At 43.1% G+C, this 22,403-nt stretch overlaps 1 protein-coding gene across 1 annotated transcript in view; it reads left to right on the top strand.

Moving 5' to 3' along the window:
- Nucleotides 1-8,369: 8,369 nt before the first annotated feature.
- The window catches only part of LOC126162707 (eukaryotic translation initiation factor 4E-binding protein), a 147,619-nt gene continuing 133,585 nt past the window's right edge, over nucleotides 8,370-22,403 (top strand). The window contains exon 1 of the mRNA XM_049919365.1: nucleotides 8,370-8,598. Within this exon, the coding sequence (XP_049775322.1) occupies nucleotides 8,385-8,598 (214 nt within the window). The 5' untranslated portion in view covers nucleotides 8,370-8,384. The remainder of the gene's footprint in view (nucleotides 8,599-22,403) is intronic.

Raw genomic sequence — 22,403 nt, 5'->3', positions numbered from 1 at the left:
CCCACACTTCCCCTTATATTGTGCCTCGGAACAGTGGAACTACTGAGTGTGTCAGTGAACAGTGATTATACGGTTCTTAGTTCAATGCATATACGTGTGTCGCTGTCACAGAAACTTTAACTCGTGTGTTTTGCAGGGGTTCGATTTATTGGTGTTTATTAGACTGACTCTTGTATTTTGCAGGTGTTCTATTTATTGTTTTTTTTAGACTTTGACTCTTGTATTTTGCAGGTGTTTTATTTATTGGTGTTTTTTTAGATGTTGACTATTGTACTGTTTTATTGATCAATGTTTGTTCTTGTGTGATGTATTAGATTTGTGTTATTTTGTTTCGTAAATTCATTCAAGTGGCATTGCTTCATTTATCAGTCAGATTGCTATTCATTCTCATTGGACTGTGATCGATTAGCCTTTGCATGGGGCATATTCATTGTGAGTAACCCCTTAAGGGTAACAGTCACATAATTAATTGTCGTCTCAGTATAACGACACAGTGATCATTGTTTCTAATTAACTGAAATATAGTAGAGTGATTAAATTAGTGCCACAATGTTATTTTAACTCTACAAATTATTAGTTTTATAAGATATAGAATTTTTTTGCGATAACCACTTTGTAAAACATGTTTTTTTTTCTTATCAATTTTTGCTTTTGCGGATTGTGCATTGTAATATTCTGTTTTATAATACTGATGTTATTTGATGTTCTTTTTTAATTGCTGTGGCACCTTTGCTATTTTCATAAATTTTGCTTGTTAATAAACAGTCATAAATTTTCCTGTGATCAGTTGGCTCTTGCAATGAGCAAATACTGGTGAACTCCATAAGGGTAACAATCAGAAATTGTTCTCATATTAATGACACAGGAACCATTGTTTTTACTTGCTGACCGAATTAGGTCTACACTATCTTTTAAATAGGTGTCACAGATTGTGTTCTTTTTTTTTTTTGTTTGTTTGAAATTAGTAGATTTTAAAGATTTGTTGAAATTATTGTGTTTTAGCAAGTAGCTGGTGACCTTTTGCCTTTTCTTTACACTTTTGGTTTAAGTAGGGTGTGAGAAGCCTGCTTGGGAATGTCCTAGCATGGCCAGAAAATTCCCTGCACAGTCTTTTCCCGGAGCGTTGGGGTTATGAAAGGTCTCTGTTGGATTCCTTTCATGTTTAATTTCTTAAATCTATTGTCATTTACGGCATAAATTCCTCTTCTAAATTTACTGTGGCGTTTCTGACTATCTGGGAGGAGACTGAGTAGTGGAACGTGTTACTTTTACACATAAACAAGAAAGATCTGTCACACTACTACACTTTAAAACACAGTTTATATGTAATTCATGTCACACAGTCTCATACGGAACCTACATCCGCTTTCTTTTATACACTGTGTATCATAAGATATTGTCCTCCCCTTTCCCTTCTGTGTGAGAGAATGAATGAGCAAATGTATTTGTAGATGCATGCTTGAGGGTAGCAGACAAGCCTGTCTGCTAGAGAACAGTAGGACCAACGTCGGAACAGGTAGCTACGCTTTCTAAAAGCAAAGAGGTTTCTATCCTTAGTATGGTCCTGTCCGTCCGTTGTCATGTTGGTATAGGAAGCTGCCCCTCTGGCCACTTCCGTTTGTATTTGTGAGCCACCCCTCAGGAAGGGACCAGGCAGTCGGTCTGGGGCGAGCGTCTGAAGTGGTAAGATCTCCGGCTAAGCACGTGCCTGCTAAGTCCGCAGGACAATGGATTTCTTGAGTTCAGCCTAACTGAAAAATTAAATCACCTTTATTTCAGGTTTAGCTCTAAAACATCTAATGTTATCTTAAATGGCACCGCAGTGTAATTCTCGTGTGAAGTTCAGATTATTTTCCGGTAGTTGCTTTGTCACTACTTTGTGAGTAAAGTGGAACCACGTGTTGATCAGTAACTCTAACTAAGATCTATCTTAAATGCGAATGCTTGTGTGATTATAACGTCTCGTCTTGTCAATATTTTTCAATATAGCAACTTTTCTTTATGTTCAACCCACATGGGGTGTACTTTGCGAGACCAGTACCACGTGCTTATATAACTGTTTGACCCGTCAGGTTAACAGTAAGACGTTAGTAACCAGTTCGAGGATTTTCTTTTGTAAATTGCTTTTCGATCTATTTTATTTTAATTATCAAACTTATTGTGGAGTTACACTCTTTGTGTAAACCAAGTTGACCACGTGAAGCATGTGGTGTAATCATCAAAGTAGCCCTCAGCTATTCTTTTCACGAAGATTTCATAAAGAGTTAATATGAATTTTGTATACCAGTGTGTGGTAATTACATGACGGACAGGACTGTGCTAGGAACGTAATTTCTTTGGGTGAAAATTTGAATCTGATGGTAGTGGTTAACTTTCTCTTGCATACGTTTCAACATTCTTTGTGTGTTGTTTTAGGAATGCAGTGTTGTATGCAGTCTCCCAATCTTGGCTCCATAATTGATGTGTTCCGTAAGATTGCAATCTCACATTTTCACATTTTCACAATCCTAAATAAGGCACCAGTTTAGTTAAGAATCAATTTTAATATGCTGAAATTTCAATGATCAATCTTAAAATAAATTTCCAAATATAAACTGATTTATTTCTTTTTATTTATATTCTCTTTATATATATATATATCACTGGATGTCGTAAAACTATTAAAAGATTATAATTAATGTTAGTCTGGTTGGGAATTTGGTAAGGTAGACTGGATACCTGGTGAAACAGTTGCGCAGTAATGCAAGGCTAACTTCCCGAAACAGCTCACAGCTTTTAACCCGGTTTTATTGTCCATCAGTACCGCTTTCATCATAGGAAATTAAAGCAACGACGTTACATTATTGTATTCGTTAATTTTATAACATTTTGTCCATCCTGTAGATTGTTGCCTTTCCTATTTGTGTTAATTATATGTAATAGTTCGACATATATTTTCATCTCTTTCGATAAATACTCGTCAGGACTTGAAGTTTTGAAGAATATTAGCTCTTATAAAACCAGTGTTATCTCGAATTTCTCATTCCCGACCTGTACTGCATCTTTTGTTAAATGAATAGGATAGCTACCTCTCATATTTGGTTTATTCTTGCTGACCCCACTCTCTTTAACTGTGTTAGTTAATGTAACCGGTAATAGGGTTTCCTTCTTCTCCATCTTCTTCTTCTTTTTCTTTTTCTTCTTCTTCTGCTCTTCTGCCTCTACCACCCTCCTCTCTATGTCCATCTCTTCCTCTTCCCTCTGTCTGTTCCTGTGTTCTCAACTCTCCCCATTCATTTCCTCCTCTTTCCTACATTCATTTCTTCCTCCATATCTCTATGCATATCTTCCTTCCCTCTCCCTGTTATATCCTCCACCTCTCCCTCTGTCCATCTCCTCCTGTTTCATTTCTCTATTTCCTCCTCGCACTTCTCTCTTGCCTCCTTGACCCCTCACTCTCTGTCCTGCTTCTCCTGCCCCTCTCTCTGTCTATCTGCTCCTCTTACATACCTCTATCTGTCTCTTACACCTCTCCTTGTCCATCTCCTCATCCCCTGTTCTCTGTCCATATCAGCCACCCTCTCTCACTGTACATCTCCTTCTCCCTCTCTCCTCTGTCTGCTCCTCTCTCCTCTCTCTGTTCGTCTCCTCCTCCCCCTCTGTCCACGACCATATCCTCCCCTTTACTTTCTCGGTGTATTTCGTCTTCATTCTCTCTCTGCCTATTATCTTACTCCCCATCTCTCCATCTCTTCCATCCTCTCTGTCTATCTCCTCCTGTTTCATTTCTCTGTCCATAGCTCCCCTCTCTCCATCTCCTTCTCTTCCCTTTTTCTGCACATTTCTCCCTCCCATTTCTCTCTCCAATTACTCCTCCCCCTGTCCATATCCATCTCCTCCTTACACCTCTCTGTCCAACTCATCCTCCCCACATCTCTCTTCACATTATCAATCCCACCCCAATGGGAGGATCCTGGTTCTTGCCCCCGCAATATTTCTTTACAGATAGTAACTAATATTCTACCAAGTTTGGTTGAAATCGATACAGGGATTTCTGAGGAGATTTTTACCCACTTTGACCACATGTGCACTTGCCACATATACTTACCATATTTCACTAGGCTTTGTATTCATATTTCACATAAATCTTTAGCGAATTTCATCCTATAGTTTCGTATCCACACAGCTCAATGTTTATGACCTCATATCTGCTGAACCATGTGTCATACAATGATATAATTTTGCAAGTGCATCCAGTGGTATATGCAGATACTGTTTGCGAAATGTGTTGTGAACAGACTTAGTAGTAAAGGGATAATAAATAAAAATGTCATGCATGATGCGGCAGCTCCTTATGCATCTCAGTGTTTATAACGTCATATCTTCTGAAGTATGTGTTGTACAACCATATATCTTAGCAGGTACATATGTGAATACTGTCTGGAAAATATTTTGTGAACAGAGTTAGTAGTAAAGAAGTAATAAACAGAAACGTAATGCCTGATGTGGTAGTTTTACTGCATGGATTGCGAAAATGTAGTAAGTGATAAACTTTTCTCCTTTCATAATTTTGTGGAGTGTGTCAGCGAGAAAAAGTTTTGTGGAGGTATGAAATAAGGTTTAAAGTTTGTTGCTAGTCAATAAGCGCTCTTATTCTCAAATACTGGATTAATAAAGTCCGGCTACTCGCATGCTGTGAGCTATGATACTTTTTCACCCTCATCCCTAACGTTCCGAAAGGGAAGTGATTCCTTCCTGCACAGTGTTTCTTCCTAGACAGTAAATCAGATGCATTCCAAATTTGTTGAAATCGATCTCATTCTTCACGAATGGAGGTGGAACATACGTACATACATACATATATACGCACATACAAACATACACTTTTAAAATATATATGAATACAAGAGGAGTAAATAATATATAAAGCTCTTACAGTTTTTTATTCATAAACTCTTACATATAGCAGGATAAAATTATGAAAATAATGAATTAGGACTGTAGTTCTATGCGTATACCCAGTAGAGTTGATTCCCATATTGTATCGACACACAGCATAGACTGTAAAGTTAAACAACGGTTTCATCTAACGGTCGACAAGTTTTGCATGCCATTACCAGCAGGCTGCTCCACAATTTCTCGTAGAACCGGTAGACATACAGTTGCCAGCTTAATCGACAGTTATGATCATACTGCACTGCTTAGCTGACAAGCATTAGATTTTTAAAGGTCAGCTCTTGCAGATGTGCGCACTCTCAGCCGTTAAATATTTTAACTGATCTTGGAAAGTCCCCTGATGGGTTTGTATGCTCATCCAGCATCACTGACAGGGAGTGTATATTTCCATGGAACAAAGCAGAAATCTGTACTTAAGCACCACATAGACGAATCTACTCATCCAGGGATAAGGATACCTTGGTATCAGTAAATCGTGGTTTTTCCATATAACCAGAATTCAGGATTCAACTTTATACTTACACTGGCACACTCAGTATGCTCCATATTTGTTTAAACTGTAGATATGGTTATATAACATTATTTACACATCAGGTGACTGCTGCTGCTGTGCTGGTGGCACCTCGTGTGTAAGGAGATAGAAGAACAAATTATTAGTTAAGCTCATCCATACCATCAACTACATTTTTATTCATCATCATCAATGGTGCTCAGTCCGGAACCGCGCGACTGCTACGGTAGCAGGTTCGAATCCTGCCTCGGGCATGGATGTGTGTGATGTCCTTAGGTTAGTTAGGTTTAATTAGTTCTAAGTTCTAGGGGACTGATGACCACAGATGTTAAGTCCCATAGTGCTCAGAGCCATCAATGGTGCTAATACTTACAAGGTGAATGCTTTGCCACCATATGCTTCGACTGATCGCTGTTTGAGAGTTCTCATATGACTGGTTGAATGGCTTATTGACAGCTGTAAATATACAAATTTCGGTATAATGAATAATTTTATCCTCTTTAATACTACATTGAGTCCTCGTCATTACCTTGTATGTAAGAACAGGAAGTGAATGTTTCCATTAATTTACAACACTGTTATACCTTTTTTTACATGAAATTATGCAGTTCCACTAGTGTTACGGATTTCATGTTTTCAGTATTCTATGAGCAGGTATCTTGCATGCAGTGTGGCTGAGTTATGATTCATGACCACCAGAATGCACAGCTGTGGCTCTTAGTGAGAAGCAGCACATGACTGATGCACATCAACAGTCTCTGTGTCTTAAAGGCAAAATAAACAGCAATGTATCCACTTCATATCTGGCACAGCAAATGCATGGCATGTGCAGCCTATGGCATATGTATGACTTACGTATGGTGTATGTATGATGTGTATGGGGTGCGTGTGGTGTACATGTGGCATGTATATGTGTATGCAGTGAATAAGCAGTGTATACTTGACATACATACAAATATGAACCGAATCAGTTGGTCGTGTCTGAGTCCTTCCTCTTGTCATAGGATACAAATCAGGTTTATTTCAAATACACGCTGTAATGGTTGTGAACGCTAGAGATTGGACGTGGTGAGTTGATGTTTGTCAAGAATGCCTTTAACGCGACAAGACGCCATTAGCAACATTGCACTGAGTTTGAACGAGGTCGCGTAATACGGCTACAAAAAAATGGATGTTCGTTCTGCGAAGCTGCAAGGAGACTACTCAGGAATGTAGCCAGTACACATGATTGCTGGAAACAGTGGTCACGAGAATGTACGATCGTAAAAAGACGGGGCTCCGGATAGCCACGTGACACTAGCGAGGGGGAAGACCATCGGGTTCGGCGTATGCTTCCGGCGCATCGTACTGCATCATCAGGTGCAATTTGAAGAGCAATTGGCACCGCAGAGACACAAGAACTTCTAGGACAGCTCCGGCCCAGACGCCTTGCAGCCCGCATTCCACTAAGGCCGAACCACCCTCATGTGCGTCTCCAGTGGTGTCAAGCGAGAGCTCATTTGAGGGTAGGTTGGAAGTCTGTTGTGTTGTCTGATGAAAGCTGATCCTGCCTTGTTGCCAGTGATACACTGGTTAGAAAGAGGCCAGTTGAAGGTCTGCAACGAACCCAGAGTTACGGTCTGGGGGGAGGGGGGAGATTTCGTGTGACAACAGGAGTACTATCTTGGTTACCCCACGTATCCTGACTGCAGAATTGTACTTCAGTCTGCTGATTCGACCTGCCATTCGTGAACAGCATTTCGGGCTGCGTTTTGCGACAGGACAACGCTCGCCCACATACCGCTGTTGTAACTCAACATGCTCTACAGAGTGGCCTTCTCGATCACCAGATATGTCTCCAATCGATCACAAATGGGACATCGTCGAAAGACAACTCCAGCGGCGTCCACAACCAGTATTAACCACTCCTCTGTTGACCGACCAAGTGCAACAGGCATGGAACGCAGTCCTACAAACTGACAACACAATGCATGCACGATTGGATGCTTGCGCTCAACATCCTGGCGGTTACATCGGTTATTAACGTACCCCCACATTTGCAATGGCATATCTCGCTCGTACATTTACCTGTGCTGTTGCAATATTAATCACATATGTTACTTAGACAAAAGTATTCCCGAAATTTCATTCTCTCTCTTTCTTTTGCTACCGCGATTATCCCGTCTTGTGCGCAGGGTATTTTAAGGGGTGGCCGGATGCCCTTCCTGCCGCCACCCCATAACCCCTGGGACGGAATTAGGGTACCCCAGCTGTCTGCGTCCAGTGTATATCGTGAAATAGTGTAAATGTGTTTCAAATGTCTGCGAGTCGTGTAACTGAGGCGGGACGTGGGGGCCAGCCCGGTATTCAGCTAGTAGGATGTGGAAAACCCCCTAAAAACCACATCCAGGCTGGCCGGCACACCGGCCGTCGTCGTTAATCCGCCGGGCGGATTCGATCCGGGACCGGCGCCCCTACCCGAGTCCAGGAAGCAGCGCGTTAGCGCTCTCGGCTACCCTGATGATTCCCGAAATTTCATTACACTACATTAATTGTTGTTTTGGTGCTGCGATTTTCCGTCATTGTATTTTTCGCGTCTCTGGATGTGGTTGTGTAGGATGAGGCTGTATAAAAATGCCTTCTGGCAGAAAGAGAGTGTATTTGTAGTCCATTTCAATGTTAGTTCAGTATTACATGAAGTTTTTTGGAAATTCGTGGTAAGTTCCTATGGGATCGAACTGCTGAGGTCATCGGTCCCTAGGCTTACACACTACTTAATCTAACTTAAACTAACTTACGCTAAGGAGAAAACACACACCCAAGCCCGAGGGAGGACTCGAACCTCCGACGGGGGCAGCCGCACGAAGTTTTTTGATTGAGCGCGCCTTGCTAGCACATTTAAGTAAAACATTGAGAGCTCCCGTATCACCGAGAGGTTTTCCTCGGCACGTGGCTGTGAATGAAGAGCCGCGGCAGGGAGCCGGCAGTGGCGCTAGACAAGCACTTGGCAGCCGTCGCACTGGCAGCGTGCGTTCCATTGGTGCCAGCACACCCATTGGACCGCCGCCAGCAGAATGCGTGTGGACAGCGTCACGTCACCTCGCTAACAAAAGTGACCAGCGTCGCCTCGGCGCTGGACGAGGTGCGTTGCGTCGTTCTGCCGGTCCAGTCACGCAAGTGTCAGCTCCTAGTTTGCGACTTCATTGCAGCCAAGTGACAAGCTGCCTACCTGTAAGCAGTGTGGGCAGTGTCTGCATGTACTAAGTTGGCAAAGGTCATGGGACAGCAATATGCACATATACAAATGGCGATAGTATCGCATACGCGAGGTTTATACCTTGTGCGTTGGTAGAGCTGTCATTTGTACTCCGGCGATTCATGTGAAAATGTCTCCGGCGTGATTATGGCCGCGACGGGAATTAACAGACTTTGAACGCGGAGTGGTAGTTGGGGCAGACGCATGGGGCGTTCCATTTAGCAAACCGTTAGGGAATTCAGTGTTCCGGGATCGACAGTATCAAGAGAGTGTCGAGAACACCAAATTTCAGGCGTTTCCTCTCACCGCGGACAACGCAATGGGCGACGACCTTCACTTTACGAACAAGAGCAGCGGCCTTTGCGTATAGTTGTCAGTGCTAGCATACCGTGCCTGAAATAATTGCAGAATCAATGTGGGACGTACGACGCACGTATCCGGTAGGACAGCGCGGCGAAATTTGGCGTTAATCGGCAATGGCAGCAGATGACCTGCGCGGGTGCCTTTTGCTAACAGTACATCGCCTGCGGTGCCTGTCCTAAGCTCGTGACCGTAACTGTTGGACCCTAGACGACCGGAAAACCGTGGCCTGGTTAGTCCGGATTGCAACTGGGAACAGCTGATGGTAGAATCCGAGTGTGGCGCAGACGCCGCGAAACCACGGACCCAAGATATCAACAAGGTACTATGCAGGCTGGTAATGGAGTGCCGTGTGGCTAGAGCCTCCCGTCGGGTAGACCGTTCGCCTGGTGCAAGTCTTTCGAGATGACGCCACTGCGGCGACTTGCGTGTCGATGGGGATGAAATGATGATGATAAGGACAACACAAACCCAGTCCCTGAGCGGAGAAAATCTCCAACCCAGCCGGGAATCGAACCCGTGCCGTTAGGCATGACATTCTGTCGTGCTGACGACTCAGCTACCAGGGGCGAACACGCAGGCCGGTGGTAGCTCTATAATGGTGTGGGCTGTGTTTACATGGAATGGGCTGGCTCATCTCGTCCAACTGAACCTATCATTGACTGGAAATGGTTAATCACAGAATTCATGTTCCCAAACAACGATGGCATTTTTTATGGATGACAATGCACCAGGTCACAGTTCAATGAGTTTTTCACCTTGCAGCGGAGTGTGCACTGATATGAAACTTCCTGACAGATTGAAACTGTGTGCCGGACCGAGACTCGAACTCGGGACCTTTCCCTTTCGCGGGTAAATGCTCTACCAACTGAGCTACCCAAGCACGACTCACGACCCGTCCTCACAGCTTCAGTTCTGCCAGTATCTCGCCTCCTACCTTCCAGACTTCACAGAAGTTCTTCTGCGAATCTTGCAGAACTAGCACACCTGGAAGAAAGGATATTTCGGAGACATGGCTTAGGCACAGCCTGGGGGATGTTTCCACAACGAGTTTTTTACTCTGCGGCGGAGTGTGCGCTGATATGAAGCTGTGAGGACGGGTCGTGAGTCGTGCGTGTGTAGCTGAGTTGGTAGACCGTTTGCCCGCGAAAGGCAAAGGTCCCGAGTTCGAGTCTCGGTCCGGCACACAGCTTTAATCCGTCAGGAAGTTTCAGGCCACAGTTGTTCGCGACTGGTTTGAAGAACGTTTTGGACAATTCGAGCGAATGATTTGGTCGGCAAGATCGCCCGACATGATCCCCATCGGATCTTTATGGGACGTAATCGAGAGGTCAGTTCGTGCACAAAATCCTGCAACGGCAACTTTTTCGCAATTATGGACGGCTATAGAGGCAACAGGGCTCCGTATTTCTGCAGGGGACTTCCAAAGACTTGTTGAGTCCATAACACGTTGGATTGCTACACTACCCCGGTAAAAGGAGATCCAACACGAAATTAGGAGGTATTCCATGACATTTGTCAACTCACTATACAAGTGTTTAATAGTCAAACATATCTTGCAAAAAGATAATGGCGTACCGTATTGCAGGGGCAAAGAGGCACGTGATTCAACGGCAACGAAAAGCAGTGCAACAGTTGTGTCTCCTGTTTCCTTGTGAGCCGAGTGTTAGGACAAATGTGAAGTGTGACTGAGTTGAAAAGATCTTCTTCTTGTGTATTTTTGGCTATAGAAATGAATAAGACATTTAAAACGAGTCGCGAAACGAAGGAAAATCTTAGGTCGTCTGCACCTTTTCCGCATGTTTGTCTAGTTGAGCGATCTACCAGCAAATTACCTGAACAAAATCACCTAGCAATATCTTCACCACATCATTTGCCACTATATGTTACGGCTTGACGCAGTTACAAGTATTTGTCTTGATTTTGTTCGCTCCATTTTGACTGTTGCAGCACGTTAGTTTTGGGCTCACACTACAAATGTGTTACTCAGCTACGTAGCGTACGATCTGCTGCTGCTGTTTACAGTTATAACAGTTCACATACCTGTGTGTGCATAATCCTCGCCTAATACTGAATTTATCCAGTGATGGCTCTCAATTTATTCGAAAATTTGCCTGCCGTCATATGACAGTCCTAGATTAGCCAAGCACACACTTGCACAATAAGATGAGTTATCAGAAGATGAGAGAATTTCAGTCCCGGAATCGTACTTTAAAGTCAATGTGTGCCGCCGCTGTTTAGTTATATTAATATATCATACTAAACAAAGATTTCAAAGCCTCTGCGACCTTAGTAATACATTCTAAGTGTTACAAGCGGAAAAACACTTATCATTTTCAAATGAAATAATAAAATAAGAAGCGGAAAAACTGACTGCTAAATACAGTAAAGGCATGTCATTTGATCTGTATGAACAATTAATTTCTTTGAAAATTGCTTAAAAATTGAATTTTAGTAAATTAATTCCATTAAGGAACTCACAAAATTATTACTGATTAAATTCAATAGCCTTGCATCCAGTTTTCCGGCGATAATAACAGCATGTTTCCTATTTTTGACCCTTCCTGTAAACTACTACAGCTGAATTAAGTTTTTCGAAATTAAAACTGATTAAAAACTATCTTTGTACCATTATGAGACAAGAACGGCTTTCAGACCCGTCAGTGCTGTCTATAGAGGTAGAACATCTCGAAAAACTAAAACAGTCTTTAAAAAAATGGTATAAATGGCTCTGAGCACTGTGGAACTTAACATCTTAGGTCTCCAGTACCCTAGAACTTAGAACTACTTAAACCTAACTAACCTAAGGACATCACACACATCCATGCCCGAGGCAGGATTCGAACCTGCGACCGTAGAAGTCCTGCGGTTCCGGACTGCAGCGCCTAGAACCGCACGGCCACCACGGCCAGCAAAAACAGTCTTTAGCTATGGATGATTTAATAAGTACGTTAACCGAAAAAAAAGGCGAGAAAAGTATATATTTGAACTGTTTGGCTAACTTGGCTCCTAGGAGCTTTAATTGTAAATAATTACCTACCTATATAACCTATACTTAATCAATAAATATTTATTTTTATCAAAATGAGAGTTTTTGTTTCTTTTGTGAGAAATTTTTACCCTCCATTTGAGCTTTGCCACAGTCGGGTAAAAGCTCCGCGACAAATTTTAATTCAGGGACCGTCTAATGCAAGTTTCGGCGTTGCTAGTCCCAAAGGAGATAGCTCTGAGACATCCCCTGCGGGATACTGTTGCCTGCGCTCGGGACACCAACGCATCCGCGCAAGACTGGGGTATCCGCATATCGATTACATTGCTCCCCTTTGGGGTAGGAAGCCGCCGGCCAGCTGACTAACCCAACGGGCAGGGAACAACCTGTCCCCAGACTGGCAGAAGGCAGACTCATCGACTTCCACTGTATGGCGGCCGTTAGACAACAAACAGAGAGAGGAAACTTTGATAGAGCACGAGTTTCTTCTTGTGTATGCCTGCGCAACTTTCTTTGCACACTCAAGGGATGTTTTTGTGTGCGTATCAGTCGACAATGCAATGTTGCGCAATAATGCAGTGTACGCAGGTTCTCTCAGCCGAGGTTTTATCGGTGTAGTGCAACTTTAAATGCCTAGAACGCCTACATTTAAAGGTCTAATTGTTGATTCATAAAGACTTCTTGACATTTAAATTTATATTCGATGTTAACGGATTTTTCAGAAAAGCTTTTCTTGCCACTCTACATTTTACATCCTCTCTACTTCCGACCATCATCAATTATTTTATTGCCCAAATAGACTGGTTTGATGCAGCTCTTTGCGCTTCTCTATGTTGTCCAAGACTATTCATCCCGGATAACTACTGCAACCGACAGTACTCGTCTTCGTCTCCCTCTGTACTTTTTACCACCACATTTTCGCTCCCGTACTAAACTGACAATTCCAGAATGTGTCCTGTGAATCAATCCCTTCTTTTCAGCTAAATTATACCACAAACTTGTTTTCTCCCCACTTCTATTCAGAACTTTATTAGTAGTTACGTCAGCATTCTTCTTTATCACCACATTTCTAATGCTTCCAGTCTCTTCTTGTCTGAACTACTTATAGCCCACTCTTTACCTCTGTACAAGGCTACATTCTAGACAAATGCCTGCACAGAAGACTTCTTGACATTTAAATTTATATACGATTTTAACGGATTTTTCAGAAAAGCTATTCTTGCCACTGCCAGTCTACATTTTACATCCTCTCTACTTCGGCCATCATCAGTTATTTTACTGCGCAAATAGCAAAACGCATCTAATATTTTTAATGTCTCATTTCTTAAGGCAATCCCCTCAACATCGCCTGATTTAATTCGATTGCGTTCCGTTACCATTGTTTTGCTTTTATTAATGTTCATCTTATATCCTCATTTCAAGACACTGTCCATTCCGTTAAACTGCCTTCCAAGTCCTTTGCTGCCTCTGACAGAATTACGGTGTCATTGCAAGCCACGAAGTTTTATTCCTTCCCCTCAACTTTAATTTCTTCTCTAAATTTTTCTTTGGTTTCTTTCACAGTCAATGTACAGATTGAATAGCATATGGGATACGCTATCACCCTGTCTCACTCATTTCTCAACCACTATTTCCCTATCATTCCCCTCAATTCTTATAATGGCAGTCTGATTTTTGTGCAATTTGTATATAAACTTTCGATCCCTGTATTTTATACCTACTGCTTTGCAAAGTATCGACGCTATTTTCATTGTATGTAAAGTCGTTCCAGCCATCGAGAAGTGACTACAATATATAGGTTTCTCATCAAGGGATTTTTGATGTTGAATCTCTCACGGAATCTCGACTTCTAGCTAACCATATGAGGTCAAAGAGGACGAATTTTAACAATGAAAATTCATCATCATTGCTTTACTCATCTTTCTGGACCAGCGTTTCCGTCCTCTTCCCGCCCTCCTCACCCCCAACCCCCTCCACAATGGTTTTGATAGGACCATAAGTATCTGTGATCATAGAACTTGAATTCAGGGGCAGAGTTCAGAGTCCTGTCCAACTACACAAATTTAAGTTTTCATTGTTTTCCTAAATTACCTGTGGCTAGTGTTGAACCAGCTTCTTAGAAAAGTCCACTACCGTATTCCTCAGTCTGTGTCTATTGCGAATTTGCGCTCCGTATCCAATGACCTCCACTTCCATTTTCTGAACTCCGTCCTTGTGGCTGGGAGTTCGCGTTTCTCGTCTGCAGAACACAGAGAGGAGAAGACAGTATTAGAGTATATTAGTCAGAGGACCGACCGCCTTCTGCCGTCCTACTGTTTGAAAGAGTTTATTTGTGGCTGGAGTTCTTCCATCATCGCAGATGAATACGAGAGCCATCACTTGGACGTACCGGATGCAGTACATACGGTGATATCGCAAATTGCTTCGGCTTATTGGGACTATAAGGCTAAACAACTGTGATCACGTTAGTTAATTTCCACTGAGGCTCCACGCCACCGTGGATCATCATTGAAAGTAGTGTCTTCTAGTGTGTGATACGTAGACGATGTCAGTCATTTCGCGTTATATATGTTAGATCGCTTGGCCCATAAAAAGAGGCAGAGTGGGCAATTCATCTGCGATTTTAGTTAGGAAATATAGACAGTTGTACTTAAAGGGTTTATTTTAATCTATAATAAATATATTCAGCAACAACGTTTATCATTGAGTAGTATTACTTGCCTTCATCATTCATTTATGTAATTTATAGAATTAAGAGATCCTAAGATCTGCTTCAGGGGGTAGTCAGACAGGGCCAAATCATCATTTTAGCGTTTATTAGTTTCCGTTGCGCACATTCATTTTTCACCCGCCTGGAGTAGCATCTTGGAAAGTTATACTTGGCAACGATCATCGATCTACTGGAAGAATTGCAAACCGCCTCCTGTTTATACCTGGGCGATTTTAGACGAAGAGAAAGATGTAAGGCTGAAGTCAAATCTTCTGTCGAATGTAGGGTTCCCCGAGTTCGTGCATAACGGTAAAAATTGTGGAACTAGTGCGGACTACTCTATGAATAGTTTTCTTCTGTTCTTGACGATAGCAGTGTGGTAACATAGTTCGCCTCTACTGAAGCTCGTTCTATAAACTTTGACAGCCCCTTCCACACAAAAAAATAATCCTTCCCCGTTTTTTCGAGTGTCACGGAAACTGTTGAGTAACCGTCAAATGAGAGACGGCAATGTAAGAGGGAAGGGATTCTCGATGGTTTTACTTTGCGTCGGTTACGTGATTTTAGCGATGAAAACGAGTAAACGTTTTAACAGGCTAAATAAACATGCTGGTAACGTCCTCTTGATATTTGCTAGGAAGGAGAAATCCTCAGCACTCATAAGCGAAAAACCGACGCCAGCAGCGACAGGCGAAGGAAACGGCCGTAGAGATTTAAAAAGAAAAAACTTTTCTTGTTGACGGACCGGCCGCCTACATTCCCGACTACTGGTCGTCGCTCCCTACTCCTAGCTCGTCACTTACAGCATCTATCTTCTCTGCAGTCGACACGAGTAGAGAGGTATGTGTACTCTCGTCCAATGTGGAAGGCGAAATCTGAGGAGGATAGGAGTAGAAAATATAAGTAATATTTACATGCTTTATAAATGTACCTCTTCCTTTTTCCTCTTCAGTTATACTGTTAACTGGCTCCTCCATGGCTTTTATGAAATAGGGTACTCTGAGGTCCTCTTTGTCACTCCTTACCGGTATTGGTAGCTCCGGCAGTGCCTGTTGTGTCGGAGAGGTGTCTGCTGACGAACTCCTCCGCCGCACTTATTAGAAACAAAAATGAATAAATCTAACGTTCAGTAAGTCCGGTGTTTGACCTTGAACTGTACCCTTCTGCTGTGATAAATTTCCCAGCAACCTTCCGTCACCTATTTTTCTAATTCATAATCTACTTTATCTACTTTTAATTTTCCCTTCCATTATTCGATAAAGTCCTCTTGTGAGTACTTCTGTCTCTTCCTATGCCAAAGTGATTGCACGCTCGTTTTCGATCTGTCAGTTCTTGATTTCTCAGGGAGCGTAATAATTACATTATTTGCAATATCTGATGGAACTTCCTCAGTTCTACAAATTTCATACAAGTATTTATGTATAGTCCTTTGGCCAGATTTCCGCAAGATTTCTGCTGGTATTTCATCAATACTTCGACATTTGTTCTGTGAAAAGCTTTTCGAAGTTCTAAGGTAACTACGGAATTTCCTTGAGCATGTTTTTGTACTGTGTTGTCGGTTTAAATTGGCCTAATTTCTTTTGGGCAGCTATAAAGGTACTCCAGTGTCATTTCCACCTCCGTTTCCCACTTCCACATTCCATTAATTACCTAGTTACTTTTTTCATCTACCTTGTGTTGTGCTCCATGAAGTGACTAATTAGTTGTCTACGTGTAGCGTCTACGCTATACACCGAGCGGGGTGGCGCAGTGGTTAGACACTGGACTCGCATTCGGGAGGACGACGGTTCAATCCCGCGTCCGGCCATCCTGATTTAGGTTTTCCGTAATTTCCCTAAATCACTCCAGGCAAATGCCGGGATGGTTCCTCTGAAAGGGCACGGCCGACTTCCTTCCCTAATCCGATGAGACCGATGACCACGCTGTCTGGTCTCCTTCCCCCAACCAACCAACCAACCGTCTACGCTACAAAGTTAAACTTTATCTTATGACATCTGTCCTCCATTCTCTTTTCTTAGCTTTTCTACATTTTCAGTTAATTTTATTTCTGAATGACCTGTAATACTGCTGCTCACTTTAAACTCTTTTATATTTCCGTCGTTACTTCATTAATTCCAATATGAGACACATATGAAGTGTTTGCAAATCAGACTATCTAAACCGGAATTGTGTTTATTGTATCACCTTGCAGTTGAATATAAGATCCATTTGATCACAACAAGAAACAGTCAAGAATATTGCATTACACAATTCTGCATCATAGCTGACAGTTCACCAATAAAAATTATAGAGCCTAAGCTCAGACTGGAACCCAGATCTAGGCCACGTATTCTCTCTATCTGAAGAACTTCGGACATGTAACTAAAATATAATTTCTCCCAAAGTGGTATCAGACATGCATAGATTTGTCGTTAGGCCCAGTGCGCATTGTTGCACTTGGATTTTTCTGCATCCTATGCTCTGTGGCTCTGACCCTTCCCAAGCTAGTGTGAATGTAATGCATGACTGATTGATTTAACACATTTTAGAAACTTTAATTGAAAAAAGAATGTATTACAATATGAATTACAGGAAGCTATAAATTGAATTATGTGAATCGGCGCTCCAGAGGATAATCCCCGGTCTATAGTGCCCTGCGGCTTTGTACGCTCGTTGTTGGAAGCCAACTGGGCAAAGCCCCCTCACCACGCTACCCAAATCGGTAATGACAGGAAGAGCAACAACTGCGAACGACTCTCGCATCAGAGAACTTAGCGCGCCAGGGCACCAGCGACGTAGTAGCTTATGGAGGCAATTCATTGAACCTCACTTCGTGCATGTTGACAGATTGTGTGCAATAGTGAAAGGATAGAAGATAAAACAGACTCCCTTCGACATATTGGTGACCCCTGGCCAACATTCCCTCCTATAACTACGTATTACTGAACAGCACAAATTCTGCTGGCCGCCATCTAAAAAACTTTCTTAATATAATACTTTCTGAAATTATCCTGCCTGTAGCCGCAACAATGTCAGATGGTAATTGGAAAAGTTTCGAAAACATGTTCTTTTGAAAGTACAACACGAAATACAGGAGAATGGCGTGCTTCACATCCATTGGTTGACCATGTTTAAGCTTTCTGGATTCCGAGCCTCCCAAATAAAAAAAAATAAAATTGTCAACGTCTATGAAATCGTACACTACTGCTTATGATTGACATTCCAAAAACAGGTCAGTTGCCCCTCATGGCAACTAAATGATAAATGATGCAGCGACTTTTCTAGTCGTTTTCCAGGACTTTCGAGCAAGCGTACAAACAGCACTTTTGTCGTTACGGTAGTGCAGGAAATCAGTCAGAAGTGCAATGCATTTGAAAACCAATAGCACAACAGAGTCTGTAATAGGATAATCATCAGCAGCGTTCGAGATACAAATCTAAGGGCAAGATTCTGGTTCAGCAATGTTATCTACACTGTGATTCAGATAAGACCCGCCGATAATTGGATACGAAGTGCCAGAAGCTGTTTTTGGCCACTGCTACGCACTGATAAACCTCGACACAATGGCTACTGCTCACCCAGTATTGAATGCCATCTGGTGGCGTTGTGGGCATGTGTCGCTGTAAGTATATAAGTGGAGCAGAGACTAATGGGGAGTTATTCTAGCAGCGATTCGGGTACTTTACATAGGCGACTTTAACAAAGCGAAGATTCCAGAATGAGATTTTTCACTCTGCAGCGGAGTGTGCGCTGATATGAAACTTCCTGGCAGATTAAAACTGTGTGCCAGACCGAGACCCGAACTCGGGACCTTTGCCTTTCGCGGCCAAGTGCTCTACCAACTGAGCCACCCAAGCACGACTCACGCCCCGTCCTCACAGCTTTACTTCTGCCAGTATCTCGTCTCCTACATTCCAAACTTTACAGAAGTGTGGAGAGCACTTGCCCGCGAAATGCAAAGGTCCCGAGTTCGAATCTCGGTCCGGCACACAGTTTTAATCTACCAGGAAGTTTCATATCAGCGCACACTCCGCTGCAGAGTGAAAATCTCATTCTGGAAACATCCCCAAGGCTGTCGCTAAGCCATGTCTCCGCAATATCCTTTCTTTCAGGAGCGTTAGTTCTGCATGGTTCGCAGGAGAACTTCTGTAAAGTTTGGAAGGTAGGAGACGAGATACTGGCAGAAGCAAAGCTGTGGGGAGTCGTGCTTGGGTATCTCAGTTGGTAGAGCAGTTGCCCACGAAAGGCAAAGATCCCGACTTCGAATCTCGGTCCGCCACACAGTTTTAACCTGCCAGGAAGTTTCAAAGCGAAGATTGTTTATCACCCGGCATCTGGGGCCAAGTAACTCGGAAACGGGGAAGATAGTAGGCTGTCTATGGGCTGCTGTCTTGAGCATGTGTAGAAAGTGGCTGAAGGGCAATGAAACCTCGATTAGGTGAGAAAGTATTCGACGTCCACGCCTCATCACAAAACATTGAGGGCGGAGGCTTGCACTCTCTGTAAAGCAGAACAGGCGGCAATTTGTGGCATATCTGACGACTGAGTACAATACTGGTACATGCGCTAGTACTCGTATTTCGGAGCACATCGTTCAACGCGTATTGTTGAACATGAGGCTCCACAGCCGACGATCGTAACGTGTTCCCATGTTGACCCAGTGCAATCGTCAATTACGATTGCAGTGGGCACGGGATCATCGAGACTGGACCGTGGATCAACGCAAACGAGACGCTTGGTCGAATGAATCACTTTTTTCCATATACTTAGGTCGATGGTCGTGTCCTAGTATGCATCCAGGCGAACAGCTGCCCGAAACACATACTGGGCCTCCGACACAGGCCAGTGCAGATAGTCCTATGCTATGTGAGACATTCAGCTCATCTTCCATGGAACCTCTGGGAGTAATTGAGATCACTATAACGCCTGTGTACAACGTGAACATTATTGGGGATCACCTGCATCCCTTCATGCTTAATCTCTTCCCCGACAGCGATGGCATGTTCCATCAGGATAACTGTCAGCGTCGCAAGGCCAGAATCGGGCTACAGTGGCTTGAGGAGCATGATACTGGACTCACATTGATCTCTTGGCCAACAAATTCGCCAGGTGTTAACCAAACTGAACACATCTGGGAAGATATCGGGCGCCAACTCCGAGCCCACAAATCGCCAGCCGTTATTTTCCGCGGATTTTGTCACCTGTGTGTAGATATCTGGTGTCTCGTGCCTCCGGAAAATGCCAAGGACTTGTCGAAATCATGTCACGCAGTGCCGCTGCAGTATTGCGTTCCAGACATTGACCAACAAGCTACACAGTCCAATCACATTTATGTGACCACGACCTATGTTCGATCTCAACGTGCAATAAGCACTCGTAGGCAGCAGGGGGCAGCATTAGCAGTGCACGACACGTAAAGCGTGTCGGGGGACGCGGAAAACAGTGCAGTAGTCGTCATAATGACTGCGCGATAGCGATGTAAATGTTACCGATGATGGTGCCACTAAAGCGGAGTTACTAAATACAGTTTCCCGTAATTCCTTCACGAAACAAGACGAAGTAAGTATTCCAGAATTCGAAACCAGAACAGCTGTTAGCATGAGTGACAAAAAAGTAGATATCTTAGGTGTTGCAAAAAACTCAAATCACTTAAGAAAGGCAAGTATTCCGGTACAGATGGTATACCAGTCAGGTTCTTTTAAGACACAATAGCGCCTCTCTTAGCAATCATATACAACAGCTCACTTGACGAAAGGTCTGTTCCTGCAGACTGGAAAGTAGTACAGGTCACACCAATATTCAAGAAAGGAAATAGGAGTGCGGTTCTAGGCGCTTCAGTCCGGAGCCGGGTACGGATGTGTGTACGTTAGTTAGGTTTAAGTAGTTCTAAGTCTAGGGGACTGATGACCTCAGATGTTAAGTCCCATAGTGCTTAGAGCCATTTGACCATTTTGAAACAGGAGTAACCCATTGAATTACAGACCTATATCACTGACCTCAAGTTGTAGTAGTATTTTGGAGCATATACTGTACTCGAACATTATGAATAAAAAAAAAATGACTCTGAGCACTATGGGACTTAACTTCTGAGGTCATCAGTCCCCTAGAACTTAGAACTACTTAAACCTAACAAACCTAAGGACATCACACACATCCATGCCCGAAGCAGGATTCGACACTACGACCGGAGCGGTCGCACGGTTCCAGACTGTAGCGCCTAGAACCGCTCGGCCACTCCGGCCGGCATTATGAATCACTTTGAAGGAATTGACTTATTGATACATAACCAACACGGATTCAGAAAATATCGTTCTTCTGCAACACAGCTAGCTCTTTATTCCCATGAAGTAAAGAGTGCTGTCGACAAGGGATCTCAGATCGATTCCATATTCCTATATTTCCAGAAGGCTTTTGATACCGTTCCTCACAAGCGACTATTAATCAAATTCCGTGCATATGAATTATCGTCTCAGTTGTGTGACTGAATTCGTGATTTCCTCTCAGAGAGGTCACAGTTCGTAGTGACAGACGGTAAATCATCGAGTAGAATAGAAGTGATATCTGGCGTTCCGCACGGTAGTGTCCTAGGCCCTCTGCTGTTCCTGATTTACCTAAATGATCTAGGTGATAATCTGAGCAGACCCCTTAGATTGTTTGCAGATGACGCTGTAATTTACCGTTTAGTAAAATCATCAGACGATCAATTCCAGTTACAAAATGATCTAGAGAGAATTTCTGTATGGTGCGAAAAGTGGCAATCGGCACTAAAGAAAGAAAAGTGCGAGGTCATCCACATGGGTACTAAAGGAAATCCGATAAATTTTGGGTATACGATAAATCGCACAAGTCTAAGGGCTGTCAATTCGACTAAATACCTAGGAATTACAATACGAGCAACATAAATTGGAAAGGCCACATAGATAATATTGTGGGGAAGGCGAAACAATGACTGCGCTTTGTTGGTAGAACACTTAGAAGATGCGACAAACACACTAAAGAGATAGCCTACATTACACTTGTCCGTCCTCTGGCGGAATATTGCTGCGCGGTGTGGGATCCTTACCAGGTAGGATCGACGGAGGACATCGAGAAAGTGCAAAGAAGGGCAGCTCATTTCGTGTTATCGCGCAATAGGTGTGAGAGTGTCACTGATATGATTCGCGACTTGGGGTGACAGACACTGAAACAAAGGCGGTTTTCTTTGCGACGAGATCTATTTATGAAATTTCAATCATCAACTTTCTCTGCCGAATGCGAAAATATTTTTTGACATCCACCTACATAGGGAGAAATGATCATCGTAATAAAATAAGAGAAATCAGAGCTCGAACGAAAAGATTTAGGTGTTCCTTTTTCCCACGCGCCATTCGAGAGTGGAATAGTAGAGAATTAGTATGAAAATGGATCGATGAACCCTCTGCCAGGGACTGAAGTGTGAACTGCAGAGTAACCATGTAGGCGTAGACGTAGCTATTTATCTGATGTCCAAAAGGGCATGATCATTGGCTTTAGGAACAAGGGTGGAAACACTTCCGAGACGGATCAGTTGCCGGCCGTTGTGGCCGAGCGGTTCTAGGCGCTATGGTCGCAGGTTCGAATCCTGCCTCGGGCATGGCTGTCCTTAGGTTATTAGGTTTAAGTAGTTCTAAGTTCTAGGGGACTGATGACCTTAGAAGTTAAGTCC

This window comes from Schistocerca cancellata, chromosome 2 (assembly GCF_023864275.1).
Source record: "Schistocerca cancellata isolate TAMUIC-IGC-003103 chromosome 2, iqSchCanc2.1, whole genome shotgun sequence".
Classification (NCBI taxonomy): domain Eukaryota; kingdom Metazoa; phylum Arthropoda; class Insecta; order Orthoptera; family Acrididae; genus Schistocerca; species Schistocerca cancellata.
The sequence above is the reverse complement of the archived record's forward strand: the minus strand, read 5'-3'. Positions and strand labels throughout refer to the sequence as shown.